This window comes from Fringilla coelebs (genome assembly GCF_963513975.1).
Source record: "Fringilla coelebs genome assembly, chromosome: 13".
NCBI lineage: Eukaryota > Metazoa > Chordata > Aves > Passeriformes > Fringillidae > Fringilla > Fringilla coelebs.
The window spans coordinates 11780341-11802674 of record NC_140039.1 but is presented as its reverse complement, the minus strand read 5'-3'; the positions used below and the strand labels follow the sequence as shown (position 1 = coordinate 11802674).

The following is a 22334-nucleotide window of genomic DNA, read 5'->3' as shown; positions in this document are numbered from 1 at the left end:
TGGACCTCAGCAACTAACAGTGCTTCCAGCCCTCCGTGTCAAAAGGGAAATTTTCAGGGAGGTGTCCTTAGAAATACATCTCCATCCCCTCCACAAAACCCATTTGCTTGGCTGCCCCAACAGCAACCAAAGCTCCCCAGGACACTCTTACCAGTGCAACAGGCAGAACCCACAGCAGTCCTGGACAGAGACCCCACAGCCATCGCTCCCCTTCCATCGCACCGCAGCGATCACCGACGCATTGCCACCATCCTCCAGGGCACTTCCAGGACCTCCACCAGCACCACGTGGCCAGCAATGCCACAAGGAAGAAGTTTTGCACCAAAGGGAGCTGCAGGCACCCCTCTACCCCATCAGAGCAGCAGTGAATCCTACAAAGGGACCCCCGGAGGGTTCTGTCCCACCAGAGCACCCAGAGAGATGCTGGCAGCCAGCAGTGGCCCCAGCACAGGGCACACAGCTGTCCTTTAAGGCTCTCCAAGTACCACATTTGAGATGTGAACCCTAAAGTCTTTCTTTTTGCTGTTTCTTTTTTTGTTTTTTCTTTTGGACGAGAAAGTGGCAAAATCATTTCAAATTAAAAAAAAAATAGGTAACAGGTCTAAACAAACCTCTAATATTCAATACTCGCAGTTTCTTTGTTTTATGGGTTTTTTTCTTCTGTTTCTTAAAAAGATCAACTCAGACTAAAATCTAGCACAGTCATGCAACAGCCCACAGCTCTCAGAAATCCAGCGACAGCTCAGGGTTCGTAGGTTTGGGAAACAATTATAAATTCTTTTTCAAACAGTTTTGCTGTTGTGGTTGGATTCTTTTGTCATCTTTTTTTTTTTCTTTTCTTTTTTTTTTAATCAGCATCTTCTCTCCTTTCCCTCCTTATTAAAACAAAACAAAACCGAACAAAATTACAACATAATGAGAGATGTGCAGGCTTCAAACGGTTGTTCTGCATGGTGGGAAAGGCTTGGAAGTTCCTTCCACACCATTTGGTATCCTTTTTAAATTTTATTTCTTTTTTTGCAGTGGTTGTTTGTTTTGTTTTAACTGGCTGTGTAAATTCATCTCATTTTTATATTGGTTCAATTCTCCTTCAGTTAACTATACAGCACCCCACTGGGGCACGAGAATTAGATTGTAACCACATATATATATATACACACTTTTATTTTTTTTTTTTAATTAAAAACTTCATTATTTCTCCCTCTCCCCCCCTTAACTTGCAATTTAAGGGAATGGACAGAAATCAGCTGGGCTTCTCTCCACTTGGATTTCGACAGCCATCCGCTCCTGGCAGAGTGTGGCCCCACGTGCTGTGGCCTGGGCAGTGACAGGAGCTCTCAGTACAGAAAAGGAAAGGGTTTTGCTCTGTTTTTTTGGAAGTTTTTGGTCACCTGCTGCCATTCAGGGCAGCATTCAGCACCTTTTCATCTCTGGAAAGCACAAACCCATAAGGAACTGACATTTCCAAGGGGGAAGCTGAGGGAGAGACCTCAGGTCTCCAGCGAAGCCCCGTCAGGGCAGAGGCAGCGGAGGGGAGACGGGGTGACAGCAAGGAGAGAAAGGGGGAGAAAGAAGGAAAAGACAGAGAAAGAAAGGTCAGCCTTGGGTGGAAGGTCCTGCACACATTTGGGCTCCCCAGGAAGAGCAGGAGACAGCCCCATGGCAGCCAGAATCCCAGTCCCTGCATGGGCTGGGAACCCAGTGGGGTTTGCCAGGGGGATCCCAGTCAGGAGTGCAGAGGAGCTGCCTCTCCTTTCACTGGGGATCTGGTCTCTTCCCCTGCATCAGCACAAAAACGTGATGGGCAAAAATAAACGTAAAGGGGCTTTGTTAAGGCGGCTCCAGTGCCAAAGAATCTGACACAAAAAGCCAGGCTGGCTCTCCATCAACCCTCCTGACAGCCCCAAAGGCCCCACAGCCATCCTCCACCCCGCAGCATCCCAGGACAGGCAGGAGCAGGCAGCACTGCCCAGACCACCCCACGGCCACCGAACCGGGAAAACAAGGACAAGCTCAACAAAACACCAACCATCCCTCAGCAATCACCCAGGAAAAGAAAAACCAGCCTTGGGATCTCCCTTCCTCTCTGATTTTGACCTCCAGAACCACTCAGCAGCATTAAAATAACAGCATCTATCCAGCTAACAAAACTCCCAACTTTTTTTTCTTCAATTTTTTTTTTTTCGCACTAAACAACATTCAAATAAAACATGGCACAGGACATATTTTAGAAATATCAAAGCTCCCTTTCCTGCCCACCCCTAAAGCCCCAACCCCAAATCTCCCCAGCATCAGTCCTTTAGCTTATCTCTTAAAATCGTTTTTGTTAGTTTGTTGCAAAAAATTCAGAATATTTTTTCCCCTCCCATTTTTTTGTTATAATTTTTTTCCCTTTAAATTAAAAATTTTGTTTGTCTCGTGTAAATTGTGCAAATATAGCAGTTAACACTAGTGGCAGAAGGCCAGAGAGAGAGAGAGAGAAGGGGGCACAGACAGAAAAAGAGAGAGGAGGAGGAGGAGAGGGGGTGGACAGCTGGGGGGAAGGAAGGGAGAGAAAGTCAAGTACAGTAAAAATAGGAGCCCACCCACCCTCCCTTCACCAAAGTAACAACAACATCCAAACGCCTTCCTAGGAAGCCCCGCGGTCCCGACCCTCCTCCCGTGCGGGCTCGGGGGCTCTGCCCAGGCGAGGGGCGCCCAGCAGGTCCGTGGGGCAGGCCAGCCCCCTCTCCTCCGCCCGCATGGCCTCTCTGCAAGGTCCCTGCTGCCTCCCGCCGGGGCTGGGGCGTTCTCTGGGGGTCAGGGAGTTGCATGGACGCTGCTGCTGCTGCTGCTGCCGCCGTCGGGTTCGTGGTTCGTTCCGCTAAGCGCGAGGTTTCTCCGTGTGTCCGTGGGGAGCGTGCGGAGGCGCGGCCGGTCCCAGCCCCAAAGTCTTGTGCCCACGGCTGCCGCTGGCCGGTCCTTCCTCCCTCCCTCCCTCTGTCCATCCGTCCATCTGTCCGTCCGTCCGTCCTGCCGCCCGCTGCCGGACGTTGGCACCGCCGCCGCCTTCTCAGCTGCTTAAGGCCATTGTGTCGATCGCCTGCTCCAGCTTACTCCGCAGTCGCTGCCTCCGGGCCTGCTCGTCCTTCTCCAACGCAGCTAAAATCTGGGGAGAGAGGGGAGAAGAGAAGTGAGGAGGTGCCCTCCTGGCCAAAGCGGCTTGTTGTGGCCCACTGGCTCTTTGAGGGCGTCAGGACACGGGGATGTGGCGCCATGGGAAGTGTTCTTGTGCCCCAACAGGGCCAAAGGAAGTGCAAGGTGAAAGACAGCACTGTGAGTGGTGCCATCCATAAAGCGAGCCCACCAGAGCCCCAAAGGGTCTGCAGTGACACCAGGCACCTGCCTGACACTAACGAGGAGCCAACTTGCACATGGGAAATGAAGAAAACACAGTCAAATGGAGGGTGAACCCCAAATCCAAGCCAACAACACCTTCCCACCACGACCACGCCTGTGACTTCAACAGTCCTGTAACGCCTTAGGGAAGCAGGGGCTGTGTTTCAGAGACCACAATCAAACCATGAACTGCTTCCACATGCACAAAAACACCAAATTCACAAGGCTTCAGCTGCTACCAGTTTTAAAACCTGTCTCATTTCATCCCAACTGGGGTGCAATGGGGTGTTGGAACTGGACATCAGACAGGTGCATCAGCAAAGCCTGGGAGCCCCCAGTCCTGTTGAAGGGGTGCACCCACAGACACCTGAGAATGACTTTCCTCCCTTGAAATCCTTCTCTAAACAAGCTGCTAATAAGAATGACAGACTGCAGGCTGGAGCGACAGTCCCCTGCCCTGGGCTACATGTGACCGTGCCCCCAGGGCTGGGGAAGGACTAGCAGCAGCAGGAACATAGAGGATGAGACTCAGAGAAGGGAAAAGGGAGTAACAAAGTGTAAAACAAAGGGGCAGTTGCCCTCCCAGCAGCCAGGAGTCTCGTCTCAGTAACATCATGCCAGCAGAGCAGAAAACCTGATTTAAAGAAACAAACCTGACAGAAATCTCATCTCCTCGGGTGAGCTAGTTGAGAGAGCAAATTTTTTGCAATTATATATCAAGGCATCCGTCAAAGGGGACTTGATTAACCATTTCATTGGCTGCATAATTGGAAACCAACTGTTGTATAATTAATAGACTTACTAGGAGGCAGGCAAAGTCCATCAGGAGCCCTACAGGTAACTTCTTAATGGGGAATCAGCTCCCTTTGATTAAGAGCTGCTGCAGTGCTGGCAAGTTGTTGAGAGGCAGGCAGAGCATGCTGAGGAGCATCCACCACACTGCCACAACCAGCCTCTGGCCATCAGGAGACTGGGTCTCCCCCCAGGCTGTTTTGGGGCAGGACCAGGCTGGCCCCTGTCTCCTGGGGCAGCAAGAGATGCCTGATGGGGAGTCTCCCCCCAAAAGAGAAGGGAAAGCTACACCTGGGCACTGGTGTCAGCTCCCGAGGAGGGGGAACATCCCCAGCATCAGCTGGCATATCTGATTTACCTCCCCTGGCAGCAACATCCCTGGGCAGCAGCTGGACTGGGAAGAACTCATAGATTCTGCCACAAACCTGCTACCGGGAACACTCCCCCCCATCCATCTCCACAGATGCTCTCAGCCCTCATTATACACACAGAGTGAAATACCTGTAGTGACACACAGAAATCAAAACCACACATGCCTGAAAGGTGCCTGAGCTGGAACCAAATGAGATTGGCCAGAGAAGTGAAGGGAAGCCTATTCCCCCTAGCTGCCTCCTCTGCCTCTCCCAACCAGACAGAGGTACATCCTGGAATGCTGAGGTGCCAAATGATTCCCAAACTGTCCATGCATTTATTTACTCCTCTCTTATCTCAGCCTTATGGAAACAATGCAGTCAAAGGAAACCTGTGCTGAGTGTAGAGACACCCAGGTTTGTCACCTGCTATAAGGAGCCAGGACCACTGATTACCAAGATGCAAGTACCCAAATGAAAATTAATTATGATTTTCATTCACAGCCAATGACAGCATATTATTGCACTGAACAACAGGAAAAATTATTCTCTCCCATTTTGCATCAAAGAGGGTGCAATCGGGCTGCATATAATTGTGCTTAATGATGAAAACAAACAAAGGGAACAGCTGTGATTTATTAATCCCATTACAAATAATAAAAGAAGTTCCTGAGAGCTGTGAACACACTTGTGATGCTCAGAGAGCAGGCAACAGCAAGACACTCAACAGATGTCAGGCTGCTGTCAGCAGGCAAGAAGAGGACCTGTGCCCCTAAAGAGCAGCTCATTAGTGCCATGGGTTCATCTCACATGGTCCCCTCCATCTCTTGCCCAGGACTTGGAGGATTTATTTAAGGATTGTGGGAATTTTAGCCTGGAGGAAATGAGCACTGGGTGATGGCTCAGGCATGATAGCTGGACCACAGCAAATCTAGATCTTCCAGACTGCTCCACTTTCACTCTCATGGTTGTCACACAGCTGTGTGCAAACTGTAAAACCCCAGAACCCCTTCATGGCCAACCCATGACCCAGAGCAACAGGGATCTCTGGAATGTGCCATCCAAAACTATCTAAGGACTGGCATAGAGGTCCCACCAGCATGGTCATCAGCACATGGCCATCAGCTGCATGGTGAGCACCACACAGCATCTTCCCAAGAACCAGGAAAGCCAGGATCTCCTCTTCCCTCCTGTAAAGCACTGAGTTCCATAGGATATTGGCCACCATGGTCCCAGTGCTGACCTTAAACCCAGGAGCCAGGTCTGCCACAACTTGCCCATGGACCCCCTAAATTCACCCCTCAAAGTGGCACTGGGAGAAGTCTCTTTGGATTGCTGCATGGAACAACAGGCATTCCATTTCCTCTCCTGGCTCTGAGTGGGAAGATGTTCTGGCACTCTGTCACTTAAATTAGCCACCATTCAAATATAGTCATCAACCCCTTTATTGGGACAATAAAACCTGTACTATCATGCTATGTGTATAGACCTATATTTTACTGTAGTTACATATTTTATTGCTTTAATAAGATGTAAGCTGTGGATTTGAGCAGAGTTTTGAGAAATTAATTTGTATAAATTACAACAGAGGAGTTCTTAACCGTCTTTACTGACATTCACAAAACAAGCACTGGAGAGAGCACCACATCCTCTAAGATCCCTGGGGAGAGGAGCCAAACACCACCTGTACAGTCCCACAGCATTGGTACCACCATGGTGCAGGATTAGTGGCAGTGCATAGGAGAAGCACGCTGAGATAGTGCTGGGAACTCTGCAGCCTCGTGGAGCTCATGTGCCAAATATGTAGAAAAATAGGTGTTTCCCACATTACTCACTGCAAAAAAATATGAGGAATGAGCACTGCCCACTCCAGCTCCTGGCTTCATGCCTCCCAAACCTTTCCTTCTCCAGCAGCTCAAGGACAGACATGGAATATGTTACTATTCCACATTTCACAGTGTGTTTTTCTACAGGAAAAAGCAGGGGACTGCAGAAACAAGGACAAAAGGACTCAAGTGGCAGCTCAGGCCTGGCTCTGCCTCACCACACCTTACCTCATCCTTGTACTTGGTGATGTAGGAGTAGATCTCGTGCAGGGCACTCATGCTGTTGAACTGGCTGAGGTGTAACCGTGACTGCTCCGCCAGGTACGCGCTCATGTCCTGGTCACTGATCGCTGGCATTTTAGCTATATCTGCATAATATCTGCCAGGGAGGAACAGAGGAGCGGGTCAGAAACAGGGACAGGCAGGAAGGGATGGGTCCCCGCCACAATGATCACAGAGAGCAGCCACTGGAAAGGCAAGTGAAGAGCATCTTTCCTCCAAGCAGTGACATACAATCACCCATCTAAACACTGCTCACTAAGAGGTCTCTGAGCACCCCACGGAGCAGTCAGCACTGTTAAGAATGTGGTCCTGATGGAGCAGCACCCAGCTGCTCCAATTCTGCTCACCATGCTGGGAAGACAAGCAATCTTGCTCTAAGGGATTTTCTGCCCTCTCCTAAACTACACATTTTTTTGTCCTTCCCATCCCATTGGCATGTTTTTCCACCAAACTACGTGCACCAGGGCCCTCCACACCTGCAGTAGCACACAAGGTTTTGCTACTACTCTCCTAAGGTCATCATGTCCCTAAAGCCAACAATGCCCCTTTGCATTCAATTAAATACTTGGGTTGTGAACACACGACAAGGTGACATCCTGCCCCTGCAGCAATACACGTGCTGTGGTAGTGGAAAAACAGAATATCCAACAGGATGTTGATCACAACCTTGAGAGGACAAAGCTGCAGTATCCCATTACAGCAGGAGAGTTACACCAAGCAGACACACCAGTGGACTGGCTGCTGAAGATTTTTGAAAACCAGGGTTGTGTCCACAGGCCTCGTTTTGAAAGAAACCCCACACACAGCAAACAAGCTCTGGCTGCTCCCAGGGAGCATTTCCACCTGGAAATTACCAGCATCTCCACCTGGAAATACAGAGTGCCAGCCTCTCTCAGGTTTGCTCTGCTCCTCATGACTCCCCACTCGGTAAAGTTTCTGGTACAGTGATTAGCATCACTTAGCTGAACGCCCAGATAGAACACTGCTGAAGCACTTGGATGGGAGCAGATGGCAGTAAGACCACTTGAGCAGATGAATATGAGGATCCTCTCCATCCCACTGCACTGAACTCAACTAGTGATAAACTACTTGGGCAGTTTTTACAAAGAGGCTCATTCATACCCAGAAAAAGATGCAAGAGAATTTCTGGAGGCTGCCAGGAGAGCAGTGGTCTGAGGTGAGGGCCTCTGACTAAGCCAGGCATCTCCTACACCCCTAGAAAGATCTCACACCCCAGAGTGACATCTCCTAAAGCAGCAGTTTCTTGCTCCAGGTGTTATCATGACATACAGGATGGGAAGGAACCATCATTTTTCAATACAAGTGTGCATGGCTCACATGGACAAGATTCCAGTCGCACCATCCCTTTCCAGAGGACACCTGTGACCCTAGCAGCAGACCCCTTGGGTTTCTCCAGTTTTCCCTCTTCCTAAGCCCTTCCCTATGCTATTCCTGCCTCAGATTGGCAGGATGCCCTTTTTTCAGCTGGTGCCTGAGCCACAGCAGCAGACAGACCTGCTGTTGGGACTGGCAGTCCCACTCAGCCACCCCCACACCACTCCCATCCCTCCTCTGCAAAGCTTTGTGACTATAACTGTGCCAAAGCCAGAAATGCTGATTATGCCATAAATCCCTGCAGCAGAGGAACAGTAGTAGACATAGTCACCCCCTGCTCAGGACATCTCTGCCCCCTGCTCATCTGCCTCTGGGACCATGCTGGAGGTAAGCAATGGCAGGAACATCTGTCATCACTGAGATCTCCCACCTCCTCCCCAGGGATGCAGAATGTCTAGACCAATGTTTAACTCTGAAATGGTTTTATACCTTTTTTCTTCCAGGCACATACACAGAGGTGAATATTTCTGTCATAGAGATGGCAAGGTCAGAGAAATTCACCTTATGAAGCTTGTGATGTTCCTATGGGACCCCACTCCAAAGCCCCATCCAGCCCCATGCAAAGAACTTCCTCCTATTACAATGCAGCTCATCTCTCAGCTCAGGCATCATATTTCAGGGGCACCTTTCCTTCTGATCCAAGCCCTACCTTCCTCAAGGGAAGACACTTGTCTTTGTACTTGCCTGCAAAACAGCAAGCATGCCAATGGTGCAACAAAAATATCTGTGTACAAACGAGTACCCGAGGATGATTTAGGCTACAAAGTTCTACCCTTACAAACAAGAGAATATGACATTTACTGTTGTCTGGACATCCTTCATTTAGTTCATTCTGTATTTGGCCAAGATGCTGAAAAAGGGCCCTCAGTTAAGAAAAAAGCATCATGTTTAGCCCAGCACATCATCACCAAGGAAAAGTTGCAACATCAACCTGAAATCTGCCATTTTTAAAGTTTCATGAAGTTGCACTTTACAAGACGGCAACATTTTAACCGTAGCTCTATTAGGAGGGCTTCGAAGGACATCTCCTAGGTTTCTCTCCCAAAGGGATAAAGCTAAACACAGCATTATGCCTGAGTGCATCAATTTGCAATCAGTCTCATTCAAACCCTGAACCTTTAACACTACATTAATTCAGCAGGACAGAGGGACATCTCTCCTCAGCTAACAGGGAAGGTGGAAGGTGTTGGAAGGTGTCAGGGGACCTGCTCTGCTCCCTGCTCCTCAGCATGGAGACTGCAGCCTGGGCACTGGGAAATGATAATTTTCAAGCATTTCAGCAAAACCTGCATGTATTGTTGTGATACAAAAAAAAGCACTTCTCTACTCTAAGGCTGAGTTCTCCCTGCTCTTCAAAAGCAATCAAGCGAGGTGTTAGTAATTCCCTAGTACAGACCAAGTTTTTACAACAGAAAACATCAGACAACCTAATAGTGAAGGTTGCTTTTAGCACCCCCTAAGCGAGTCATAAACAGCTCTTTAAAACAGTCATTGCAAACTCATTCTAGGAGACAATCATGAGAAAGCATCACCCCCCAAACAAGAGGACCACCTTCTTCGAGCGTTAGTGCAGTCCTGCTTCAGTCACCTACCAAGAGGAGCCCTCCCAGCAACCCACATCCCCACATCCATGAGCATCCACTGCAAGTCCCCCAGGAGAAGCAAGGAGCTATTGCCAAGTCTACTCACCTTTCTACCCAGCTCTTGTAGTTGGGGATGTCCTTGGCATACAGTAGTTTGTTGGAGGGAGAGTCCTTTCCTAGCTTGTGCTCAGAAGTTGAGCAGGAGTCCATGAATGTCTGAGCCACCACAGATAGGCAGGCATCAGTAATACTGTTCTTGTGAATGTCGAACACAAACTGGGGGTTCTTAATCACATTCACCCAAAAACGTAGAGGTAGACTGAGGGACAAAGGAAACAGGAGTCAGCACCTGAACCCCACCCTGCAGGGCAGCTGGCATATACATGCATCTCCAGTTGTGGAGAAGGAGCTTCCCATGACCCAGAATTGGCAGGTTGCTTTTTCCAGCATTCCAGGGATGCAAAAACCCTGGGTAAATGGCCACTCCCCCCTGCCCACCCCAAAAAGGCAGCAGTTATCCATGAAGAGATTCCTCAGCACTGCCAACATCCCCAAAGGCAAACCAGGGCAGTGCAGATCTGTGGTTTCTCCAAGGATCCACTCTCCCTGAAAAGTCCTTGCTGAGCCCGTGGGTCAAACAGATATGGTCCCTTTCTCTGACATTAATAATGCCTTCGAAGGTGCTGCGTGGCATTTCACACATCCCCCGTGGCAGAGGAGGGAGATAGCTGGACTCCTCAAGGGGCTCATTAGTGCATTTAACAGCAGAGGAAAATTTAGGTGGCCTCAGATGCTGGAAATAAAGCTCTCAGCTGTAGAGACAGCAGGTCTCCTGGCGAGCCACCGACTGTTTGTTTGCTGCATACTGACACACACATGCCACCCTCCATGGCTCCGCTTCCCACTCCTGCTGCCCTTCTCCTCTCCCAGGAGCACCTCAGAGCCTCCCCCTTCAGAAATCCTCCTCAGTCTGTCATCCCCCAGCACCTACATTCGGTGAATGCTTTTATCTTAAAGAAAACACACTTTGTTCCCCAGGACTTTCCTAATGAGGGTACTGGGTGCATGTACATATTTCATTTGTGAAGGGAATGGCCTGGAGAAATTAGCTCCACATGTCGAATTAGCGCCCAGAGATAAGCACAGGCATTAGTATGCAAGAGCCTGCATGCCCAGCCCCTGAAGAGTGGGGCTTTTTTCCTCCTTTGCCTTTCACTCCTTCTTTTAATATAGGAAGCTGAGTTATAAATCAGTTCCAAGCACTTCCACGCTCTCACATCTCCATTTAAAAATGTTTCTTTTCCTGCCCTGCTAATTGCAAACAGTTACTGAACTACACAAAAGCGATTTGGCTGCCATTTAACAAATGCCAGACACGGGGAACATACGTACCCGTCTCCAGTCACAGTAAAATCAGAGAGATGAAATCAGTGAGGCAGCAGAAATGAAAAATGCCAAAGGGGGCTGAGGAGCAGCACCTGCCGGAGCCCCAGCACAGCGCCCAGCAGTGCCACAGGCTGCCCCACCCCAGCGGTTAGCAGAGCAGGGCTGGCTCTGCCGGCAAGGGCGGGGAGGATGTGCACACAACTGACTTTGGGCACGGCTGAGCGACTGCAGGGAGTGTGGAAACACCTTCAGGACAGCAGAGATGAGAATTGGGGCTGGCATCCCTGGAGGAGCCCGGAGGATGGAGAGGCCAAGGTGAGATGGGAACAGAGAGCTCAGCGACTGCAGCCATCAGGGGGAGCGTGGTGCTTGGGATCTGGGGAAGGGCTGAGGGAGCACTGCATTCCTGGGATTTTTTCTGCTAAGGAAGGCATGCAAGGGATTTACCCACACCCGAAATACAGAGATATGGGCCTCTCTCGTCCTGGATCATTTCCAGGTTCGTATTTCTGCTCCCTGCGGGAGGGCTTGGAAGCTGTGATGTTGTTAGCCCACCCCCCAGCCCACTGTCCTTCTCCATTACCAGTTACTCTTCCAGGTGTGCCTGACATCATAATCATTGATCTGATGCTTATCAGCTTGTTCATCCAGGAAATCAAACATGTATTTGATAGCGAGGGGCAGTGCACTCCCACGGTGAGCTGTGCTAAAGATGGTCTCAAACAGGTCATCCACAAATTTCTGCAGGGTGCCCTGGGGAGGAGAAAGAGAAAAGGGCTGCTCAGCAACACCCTGGGCCAGCAGAGAGGTGGGTCTTTAACTAACAGTCAGCCTCTAACCAATTTCACTTCTGTTCCTACACCTGAAAGAGCAGCACAGTACAGTCTGTGTAACCCTGCTGGTTCTCAGTGGTTTATACTGGGAAACAGACACTGCAGTAATGAGGTATCTCCTTCACTGTATGATCTGGCATGCTAAAAGCATACTAAGAAAAACACCATACAAAACAAAAAAGTGTTGGTATATGCTGAGGGAAGTGGAACATGCTGCAGTGCCAAATGCCTGGGGTAATCACCCTTCCCACATCACCTGTTCTGCAGTTTTATCCCAAACACCAAAGAGGCACCTATCCCAGGGCATCTCTGCTTTGCAGACCAGCAGCTGCTCAAGGATACAGGGAATAGTAAAAACACCAAAAGGTGCAAAGAGCAAACAGGAAAATCCACTCAGGGGATATTCGCCGTAGTTTCAACACACAAACCCTTCACCTCCAGCTCAGAAAAGAGACCAGGTGAGGACCTCTTCCTGTGCTAGCGCAGGAGGCTAACAGAAGAGCAGTGCTTACCACTTTTGGACAACCCAAATCACTACCCATCCCCACCCAGAATTCCAAAGCCAGGCACCAGCTCTGTGTCTCTGGGCCATACCTTGGTGGCCAGCAGACGGGTCAGGTAGATCTCAGAGACCATCTTGCTGCCGCGGTCGCCCTCGCGCTGGTCCATGTGGTCGTGGTTTTTCACCAGGTGCCAGAGCTTTGTGCCGCTCTCCAGGTCGGGGGTGATCATGGGGGTCCGCGAGCGCAGGCTGTCGGGGCTGCTGGCTGTCCTCAGCATGCTCTCTGCAAGCACAGGGGATGCTCCTGTCCTGCCACCTCTGCCTCACCACCAGCCCCAACATCCCCCTTCCCTCCACAGGAGCTTTGGGACTCAGCCTCTGCAGCCACCATGAGCTGGGAGCTCTGCTGTGACCATCCTCACAGCCTGCTGGGCCACATGCAAGCCTGGCTGATGTGCAGGGGCCAGGACAACCATGGAAGGAACTCTGCAAATCCTGTCCTGCTCCCAGCACACAAGTGCCAGGATCACAGATGCTTCCTGTGCCACACTGAGCTGATCACACTATTCCCTTCCAAACCAAGGCTGAAGTACACCTGCCAGTACATTCGTGGGAGTCTTCAACTCTGCTCTTTTAAGTGCTAAGTGCCTCTGTGCTTATTTTAATTAGATTTCAGGGGAATAAAAGGGAAAGGATCCCTTAACAGCAGCCATCTAACATTTGCCTTTTTCCCCTGAGTCCAACACTCTGCAAAGAAAGATGGCTCTGAGGGCACCTGCTCCCTCTCCAACACTAGAATAAGTAGCATCGTGCAGGAGAGCTGGGAGTTTGGAGGACTTTGTCCACATGCGTTACAGTTCTAGTAACTTGCCCTGTGCTTTGGTCCACATGCCCAGCCCAGTGCCACCTCCCCAGCCAGCCCAGAGGAGGATGCCCATGTGCACTCACCATATCTGCTGAGGGACTTGGTGAAGGTGGAGGAGTTGGAGATGTTGTATGCTGAGTTCTGCTTGGGCACCAGGGCCACCGAGGAGCCGTCCGTCACCTGCGGGCAGAAATGGGCTGAGCAGGCTGCCACACCAGAGAGGCACAGGGGGAACAGCCCCAGCTGTTCACAGGGGAGAAACCAGCCCCAGAGGGATGCAGTGGCACTGCCACCACCCCAGGGACATCATCTCCAGCAAAGGAGCCTGACATATCTCTGTGACAGCTGGGGGAAGGGGAAGAACAGGAACACACCAGAAAGTTCAGCATGAAAATGGCAGAGTAAGGTCAGAATGGAAAACAGCCTCTATGAACCCTGGAAATATCCCATTTGAAAGGACCACAAACATGAGATGCAGGCAGGAGAGTGAGTGCAGACCTCCTGGCCATGGCCCTGGAGAGCTGAGCCCAGGCCCTGACCAAGCTGAGGAGGGAGAAAAGATGCTCAAGCTCAAAGCAGCTGGTGACTGCTCCATGCTCTCCATCATGGACAGCCTTACCTGGTAGTGGGCCAGGGTGTTCAGCCTCTTCCAGTCATTGTCAATCTTTGTGGTGACATCTTCATCCTGCAGTATGATGCGGGCCATCCTGCCCTGCCGCCACTCTGCCCCCAAGAGGGAGAAGGACTCGTGGTTAGTGGATAATGGGAGCACAAAGATAAGGCAAGGGTAGAGCAGCCCCAAGGCATCAAGTTAAGAGGCCTCCCCCCCATCTCTGAGCCCCAGGGCTGATGGCTATCAGTGTGCTGGACAAATCCAAGTACTCAGGGAAAGACAGCATCAGTTTGACCCTGGTGACTGTTACCTTTGCTTCTCTCCATTCCCCTGTCCACCCTTTAAGAACAGGACTATTAACACTGCTCTCAACTATTGCTGGCCTCCTTGGATCTCAAGACACCTCAAGCCTGCAATTCAGACCCCAGAAGATCAAAGGGGGCTCTCCTCCCCACCTCCTCCTCTGGCAGGATCCACACACTGGTGTCAGGGCTCCCCACACACAGTCAGAGCCACCAGCATGGCAAAGGACTGAACAAGCACAAATGTGCTTCTGTAGCATCTGTTGATTTTCCTGCCCTGCTCAGATTTATTGGCACTTCTGCTCATAGCCACATCCCTGCTCCCCACAGGGAAGTGCTTGGCCTCTCTCTTACCCAGGTCCATGTCTCCAGCTTTGGGTCGCTGGGAATAGGGCACGCCCTTGTAGACAGCGTCCAGCAGCTTCTCCTTCACCTGCGTGATGGTGTCGCAGTTCAGCACCTTGACAGGGATCTCTGGGGCATTCTCATTCTCGGGGTTCACACAGTTGAGGGTCTGCATAGGGTCAGAAAGGGTCAAGTGAGAGGCTGTGACACACTGGCTGCAAAGGCAGGTCCAAGGACACAAGGCTACAGCTGTCTACAGGCCGTGTCTTCTCACCTCCTGAGCAGCTGTGGAGTTGTAGCCACATGGCACATTCTTGCTCCCCCTTCCCCACCTCTCCCTGCCATTCTCAAATCTCCAATTCCCAGCAGGGAAGCACAGAGTCAGTGAAGGAATCCTGGGACACCAAACTATGCCCAGTGCACCAAAGGCTGTTGATAACAAGCAATGCCCAGGCACACTCCAATCCCCTCCCAAACCATCCCTGTGGAGCTGCAGGTGAAGAACCAGCTGCAGGCTCAGCCAGGGAAAGGGTCTGGCTTATCATTTAGCTGGACAGAGGACATGGCTCAGAAGAAAGAGGAGAAGTGTCTCTCCATCTCCTGCAGTAACCTCAAAGCTCTAACTTTGATCCCCACCAAACATGAGCTCCATATAGCACAAGCTCAACAGCATCTCTCACCCAAACCTGCCATTGCCAGGAGTTTGCTTGGAAAGATATGGAACAGGATTCAGTTCATGTTTGGCTTCCTTGGGCCCATGGCAAGAGAAAACCTTACCAAGGAAAGGCCCTGTTTCTAACCTTGTCTGAGATGGGCCCCACTCAGACAGGGTGAGAGGCACTCCAGGAATGCTGAAGAGAACAACAGACAAAATTCTCTCTAAAAGTATTTTGTGTGCCTCCAAGATCTTGCAAATAGCTGGACCTGGCAGCCCTGGACAGCAGCAGTACCACTGAGGCTTCTGCTTGCACTAACCAGCATTTTGTAGTCAATCTGCTGCCGGATGAGCTTGTCCTCACTGAGGGAGTAGCGAGCCTCTCCTGTGATGGCATCAATGGGTCCCTTCTCCATCTGCTGCTTGATGGCACAGTAGAGCATGAAGAGTGGTTCCCCAGCACATTCCTGTGTGACAGGGGGACAGAGGAGAGGAGAGAGAGGAGTTAGAAGGTGCCAGGCACCAGCTTTGCCTTTCAAGAACCACCACCATGTCAGAAGTCTCCTGTGGGCCTGCAGCATCAATTCCCACATATGGCACTATAAAAAGTCTTCATCCCTTGCTCAAGACTGCAAGGAGCAAGGTCCATGGTAAAATTCATCTTGTGAAGGAGCTCACTCTCTCCTTCCAAAGCCACTGGAAGTTGTTTGTCTATCAACCTCAGATACCCAGGGCTTCCAGACACTTCTGGGTGAATTCTGCTCATTCTGCAAACCAAAGATGAGCTAAAAATGGTAAATTCAGGTCTACTAAAGAGCAGCTTGAATCTGGGGACCTTGAGTATGGGATACAGCCTGTCTTTTGAGCTGCTCCAGACAAGAGAAGCACCTGAGGACTGGAAAAGTCACACTGCAGTGGGACAGCCTGGGGGCTCTTGGCCAGATATCACAATGCAGTTCTGGCACCTGCCAGGACCCCAGTCTCACATGAGAGAAGGTCAAAGGAGGTTTCTCCAAATGACAGCTGGGTACAGCCTGCCAGACCCACTGGAAAGGAAAAGCAAGGGAGCAACCCACAGACAACCCTACCCTGAGTCTCCAGGTGATGGAGGGGACCAGGCAATGAGGTTTCCTTTAGTTAAACCATTTGCCACTTATGCATCTCCACTGCCAGAGCCAGCTTTAGCTACCAGACAGAGCCACACCAGCATCTATCTTAGACATGTGAGGAGGGAACTGGAGCAGGCACTTCCCTCTAAAACATGCTGGATGCTGGATTCAGAAACACTAAAGGACCTGCCAGGGATGGAATCACCAACCAGCCTGGAGCCAGGATTTGGCATAGCGAGACTGGGAGTGGACACCCGTTCATAACCCAGGGCCCAAACACGTCCCCTGAGCTGCATCCCAATGAGCCCTTGCAGATACAGGCATTAGCCCTAAGGGAGAAAAAAGGGAACAGAGAGGATGCAGAGAAGTCCCAGCAGATTTTACCCCACTAGCCCTCATCCCTCCCTCCCGGCCGCCTCACAAATAAATTGTACTTTGGTGCAAAGTGCGGCTGCTCTCCCTGTCACCATATGCTGTTAGCATCTCGTTAGCATCTGCGGTAATTAAAGAGACAGCTGCTAACGAGCAGGAACAGGCATACATCATCCCCAGACCTTCCGACAACATGCCTGTCTTTGAAATTATGTTTCATTTGCAAACTTGGCTTCATTAAGTCAGCTTGGAAAAGTGAGAGACCCAAGTGGGTGCTAGGCTGCACATCACCGGCTGCCTGCAAGGCGAGGGTGGCTGCAGAGCGGTGAGAGCCCAGGGGTCCCAGGGCATCCCAAGCCTACCCCTCTGCTTCTGGTGGAAGGACTTAAATTCCCCTTTTTAGGTTCCTTGCAAAAACTCCTTGTGAAAATTCCATGTCTGTGGAAGTGGTATGGATGGAGGATGGCTTGGAGCTTCCATCTGCCATGGTTGCTACAGTCTCAGCCCACAGCTTTCACCTCTCCAGTAAGGCATGGCTGCTGCCCCCACATCTGCAGCTCTGCACCCACCTTAGGGGTTCACACCGAGAGAGGTGGGCTCAGTCTTTCCTACACTGGCTTCTCTGTCTGTTCCTAGTGTGGATGCTACCCTTAAAATGGAGCACCACACTCCCAGCCTCACTGTCCCCACTGGCTTTTGAAGACCAGGGCCAAGGTGCTGCTGTGGGTCACAGCTCACTGGGACAATGCAGATGAGGATGGTTTAGGGATCGTCTTTGACAGAGACCAACAAAATGAACAGGGTGCTGGGCAGTTCGCCTGAGATGAACTCCATCAGGTGAAATACAGAAGGAGACCACTGAGATGTGGGCAGGGGATTGCTCAGGTTAATGAAGGGCAGCCTGCTCCCCAAATGTGACTGTGCCCACCCTGCCAGCCCTCATGCAGTTTGCCCACTGCTGGGGACCTGACTGAGGGGAGCTCTGGGGGCTCTCCATGTGAGCCGAGCTGGAGGAGGGCAGCTGCAGGCACCCTGTGCATGCCCGTGTTGATATGTTGGGAGCAGGCTGAGACAAGCCAGCTAATTCCCAAACTGTATTACTGACTAGATCTAGCTCATCAGGCACCTAATATTGTGCATTTTTCAGCACTTGTCTCGATTTATCCATCTCCCTTTCCCTGAGGTGTCTCATTAAGAGTCTGATAAATGCTACTGCAGGGTCCTCCCGAAAGCACCAGCCCTCGCTGGCTCCCCACGCTGCTGGCCCTGGGCATGAGGGGCTGTCCTGTGCCTGTCCCCATCCCTCACCCCAGTGTATCTTGCTCTGCTCAGGGCAGGTTTGCTGAGAGCTGATCCAGTAGCTGGGCACGTGGCTGTCTGCCTCATTTACATGCACAATTACAGCAGTTTGGGGCACTTTCCCTGCTGGCAAGCTGTCTGTTGTGATACTCTCCATCTACTCCACAGCCTTCTCCTGCTGTTGCTGCCACCTGTGATCCTCACTGTCCAGAAACAGGTGAGAACAGCCTCATGGGTCTCCTCTGGTGGGACCAACCTAGAAGAGGGCATGAGCACCTCCTCAAGTCTCTTCCAGTTTAACTCAAGTGACTCAAGAAGAGGAGTTTCAACCACTTCCCGAGGAGATGAATCCCAGCATAACAAATTTCACAGCCAGCAAGTTCATCCAGGCCCTCTGTGTATGTTTCTCTTGTCATGGTGCCCCTAGATCAGACCTTTCTCCTGCTGCTACCACTCAGACACTGGAGGTGTTTTCCCATCTCTAAGTCATGGTGTAGCCAAGGACTTTTTTATAAAGAGGCATTGCCCTAGTTCCACCATCCCCACACCTCTCACCTGCTACTCCTTATCCTCAGACCTCCTTATCCTCCACAACTGGTAATGTGCCCACAAACCTCTCTGAAGGGGGTCAAGGACAGATGCAGAACATTGCTGGTGCATGAGCTAATTCAAAGTAGCTTCTGAACGTGGCCCAGTCCAGCCAGGGACAGGTCAAGGATGTCAGGTCACACACACAAATACAATGTCCCCAAACCCTGCGCTGCACTTAGCTCAGTCAAAGCATAATCCTGTTCACTTCAAGGAGCCTTGGAGGAGTTTATCCACAAGGAGAGCTACTCCTGCCTGTTCCACCAAGTTCACAGAGCCCAAAGAGCCTTCTGCCAGTGTTCCACTCAATCCCACTGGGCACTGCTGATGCAAAAGGGCCCTGCTGGACAACGCCCTGGCACAAAGGGACAGTGGGAGGTTTGACATCTCCCTATGACCAGCACAGCTCTTCACCTCTCCCCCCCGACAAGCAATCTCCAGCATGCTAGATAGATTTTTATAGATATGGGCTATTCCTCAACAGAGGCAAAAAGCCAAGTGCATGTAAGTGATATTATAAATCACCTCTCGTTGCTGATCACTTGAGTTCTGCTGAGACTCCTGCTCGCTCTCATCTCTTGGCTGGAAATAGTTCAAACCCTCTTTATCTTAATGAGGGATGAAATCCCACAAAAACAGCAGTGTGCCACCCAGTCTCACTGCACCAACACCAGGCAGGATCCCAAGAAACAGCCCTGCTGCCTGATAAACCAGCAGCAGGATCGCAGGGATCGTTCACCCATCAGAGTCACCCCAAAGCTGCAGCAGGACTGAGCCTGGGGTCCATGCACTGGAGCTGCTGCTGTGTAATCTGCATGGAAACTGGTGCAGCTGTAGCAGGTGGAAGCACTGGTGCTGATGGAATAAATGTTCTCCGTATGGGTAGATGCACCAGTGGTAAAAACAGAACTTACACTGTGGTGTCCTCTACTCCTACCCCAATGAAATTGGAAACAGGTGAATAAAAGCTAAAAGGCTCTGCAGCCTCATGCAGGTGCAGTTCAGAGCTCTGTCCCTGGCTGTCAACAAGCCCTTCAAGGCATCCATCCCCACCAGGGCACCTTTGTCAGGGGAAGCAGCAGCAGAACTGGAGATGCCTGCAGGATTCCCCTACCACAGAACCTCAGTGTTGGAGAAATGAAGGAAAAGCAGCAGCATTACAGGAAGAGTGCAACTCATCAAACTACAACTCAAAGAGGCAGAAACAGCCCCAATCACAGCCATGCCTACAGAAGAATCAGCTCTCAGGGCTTTTTCCTCCTGAGTTACACAAGCAAAGGCAAGAAGAGAGGAATGGGGACCACTCCAAGACTCAACTGAGTTGCTTCAGATTTATCTTTCCTCAGGGCACCATTGTTAAAATCTCAAACCCACTATGCATTAAGCAATCCCGATCTGGATTTCATTTTCCAATCTCAGCTATTTCCCAAAAAAGGAGACCAGAATCACATCTCAGAAAACCAGGATGAAAACAGAGATCTGGGAAGCAATCTCTGCTCTGGGAGGGAGCAGCAATGCTCAGGACCATGTCAGCCTGGGCTTTGGGTAGCATGCTGCTTGGCCCAGTGAGGCAGGAACCACCCCCCTGTCCACATGGGATTGCCATCCCTTCCCAAACTCACCTTCAGAAACTTGTACAGCAGAAAGGTGAACCAATTTGTCAGCATCTTCTCTGCCACTGACTCCGTTCTGTAGGGAAGGTAGAGAGCAAAGCCATCAGCAGAGAATATTAAAGGTCTCTGATCTCACCCATTGCCACCTCACCCTTAGACTATAGCTAAATGATTTTTGGCTCTAAAAGGCTTCGTCTGGAAAGGAGGCTCAAAGCAAGGTGCACAAGCAGGCAGCACAAGCTCTGCTGGAAAGCCTGCCCATCAGCTGCCCCCCAGGAGAGCAAAGCAAATTGGTCTCCAGCGTATTTGGAGAACTGCAACAAGCTCAACCTCATCCCACTGGGAGTCTCACCAGGGGATGAGAAGCTTTCTGCTTCTCCCTGGTACCTTCTACTTCAATGAACTTTGTTTCTTCTATGATGTCCCATCGGAAGCAGGCAGCTCTCTCCACAGGAGGACTGGATGAGGCACCTAAGCCAAGTACAATATCCCCAAACGTACCTCAAGCTCCCCAGATAAAGCACAACCTGAAAGAAGGGCTGAGGCTGCAGGCAAAGACAGATCTAGCTGGAAGCCCCCTTCCCCACCTGGGAGCTGCTGTTGCCTGCTGGTCCTGCAGTGCACTCAGCCCTGATGCAGGCCACCAGTACTGGTGATGTGGGACTCCCCTGCAACCCCTGAAGCAGCCCTTGATCTCTAAAGCATCAAAGTCCCATAGTAGAGCAAGAGGACAATGACCACCACCAGTCCAGTAGTACCTGGCCTTGGTTAAAGCCACAATCAGATTTAGGTCTGGAAACCTTGACCCAAATATGTTTTTGATCAAATTTATCCTCACTACTAATTCAGCTGAAAACAAGGGTATTAAAGAAGGAGGGAGTAAGAGCAGCAGTTGGAAACTTAACCTGTTTTCCATGTACTTTTGGAGCACAGACACTGTGCCAGGTTTGGAATTTAACCCCTCCCTGCCTGCATGGTGAAGTTTAGGGTTGCTGTGTGTCTCCTTGGAGTGGGGTGGTAATGTAGGAGTTTGCAAGTGTACACTGCTGCACCCACTTGCTCCAAAAGAAATTTAAAAATGGAGCTGTGCCTCTCAGCTTTTGGATATAGAATTAAAGGAGGCAGCCAAAGCTGCCTTGAGAAAACCTATATATTGCCTCTAGTTTCCTAAAGCACATTTCCAATCCAGATTCCAAAGCAGCATAACAGGGAAGGTCCAGGGAGTTGCCTGTGTCTGCTGGAGACCATGCACAAAAGGGAGAGCAGGCTCCTTCAGCATGGGTGTGAAACGTGTGAATAGAAAGAGGGACCTCATGGAGCAGGTACTGCAGCCAGGATGGGCCACACCAGCAGAGAGAGGGACATGGAGGCTTGGAGGGAGCTGAGGGTGACCAGACCCCGGTGGACCCTGCAGCCGTACAGGTGCAGCTAACATGCCTGTCTCTGCCCCACACCTTATCTCTCTGCCCTAAGATTAAAACTCCCCTTAACATGTCCATTATTTTTAACACGGTCTTCACTCCTAAAATCTTCAGCTTATCCACCCATTAATTATCAGATCAGCCACTTGCAAATGCAGATGGTCCTGAAAGCACAAGCAATACTAATAACCTCAGGGACATGGCTGCATTCCTCTTGCCCCAGGGAAACAAATACAAATGGTTGACTCAAGAAACAAAATCCAGAAAGAACCAAAATGTTAGAGCCACCAGAAGGAGTCCCACTGCCCAAATCCATGCACTGCCCAACTGCAATGCCATGCTCAGCAGATGGGCCAGGAGCAGTTCCCAAAGACCAGATGGCTGGGGCAGAAAATCCACTTTCCCAGAGTTTATTCAAGCTGACTCAGTGTCATATGGTCCCTCCCAAGGTTTTCTCTTGTGCTAATGGGGCTTAGCCCTTTTTGTCCTCCCTGGAATCGCACAGCCTTCCTTAAACCATTTGAGGACAGCATTACTTGAGCCTTCAGGGAAGGGAAGGCTTCATGCCCCCACCAGGAAAGAATAATCCACCACAGGGAACAAAAAAGGGAGAAGGGACATGGAGAGAAAGCCAAGGGAGAAGTGGACTGCAGCTATTCAGCAGACATCCTCCCTGGCCCTAGAAAGGATCTGACAAGCCCATAATGCTTATCTGAAGTGCCACCACTCAGACTCTGGAGGATGTTTGTCTTTATCCATGATAGAGCCAGATGCCACAGCAATGGGGGGATTATCCAACAACCAAATAAATAAATAACAGCTCTC

At 50.6% G+C, this 22334-nt stretch overlaps 1 protein-coding gene across 3 annotated transcripts in view; it reads right to left on the bottom strand.

Moving 5' to 3' along the window:
• Window positions 1–2610: 2610 nt before the first annotated feature.
• Window positions 2611–22334, bottom strand: part of PLXNA1 (plexin A1) — a 111980-nt gene continuing 92256 nt past the window's right edge. For all 3 annotated transcript variants that reach the window (XM_084214212.1, XM_084214214.1, XM_084214213.1), the window contains exons 23-32: window positions 20098–20164; window positions 15428–15574; window positions 14462–14621; window positions 13812–13915; window positions 13276–13372; window positions 12420–12610; window positions 11576–11745; window positions 9713–9925; window positions 6575–6725; window positions 2611–3148 (exon numbers count right to left, since the gene is read on the bottom strand). In XM_084214212.1, the coding sequence (XP_084070338.1) occupies window positions 3053–3148; window positions 6575–6725; window positions 9713–9925; window positions 11576–11745; window positions 12420–12610; window positions 13276–13372; window positions 13812–13915; window positions 14462–14621; window positions 15428–15574; window positions 20098–20164 (1396 nt within the window). In that variant the 3' untranslated portion in view covers window positions 2611–3052. The remainder of the gene's footprint in view (window positions 3149–6574; window positions 6726–9712; window positions 9926–11575; window positions 11746–12419; window positions 12611–13275; window positions 13373–13811; window positions 13916–14461; window positions 14622–15427; window positions 15575–20097; window positions 20165–22334) is intronic.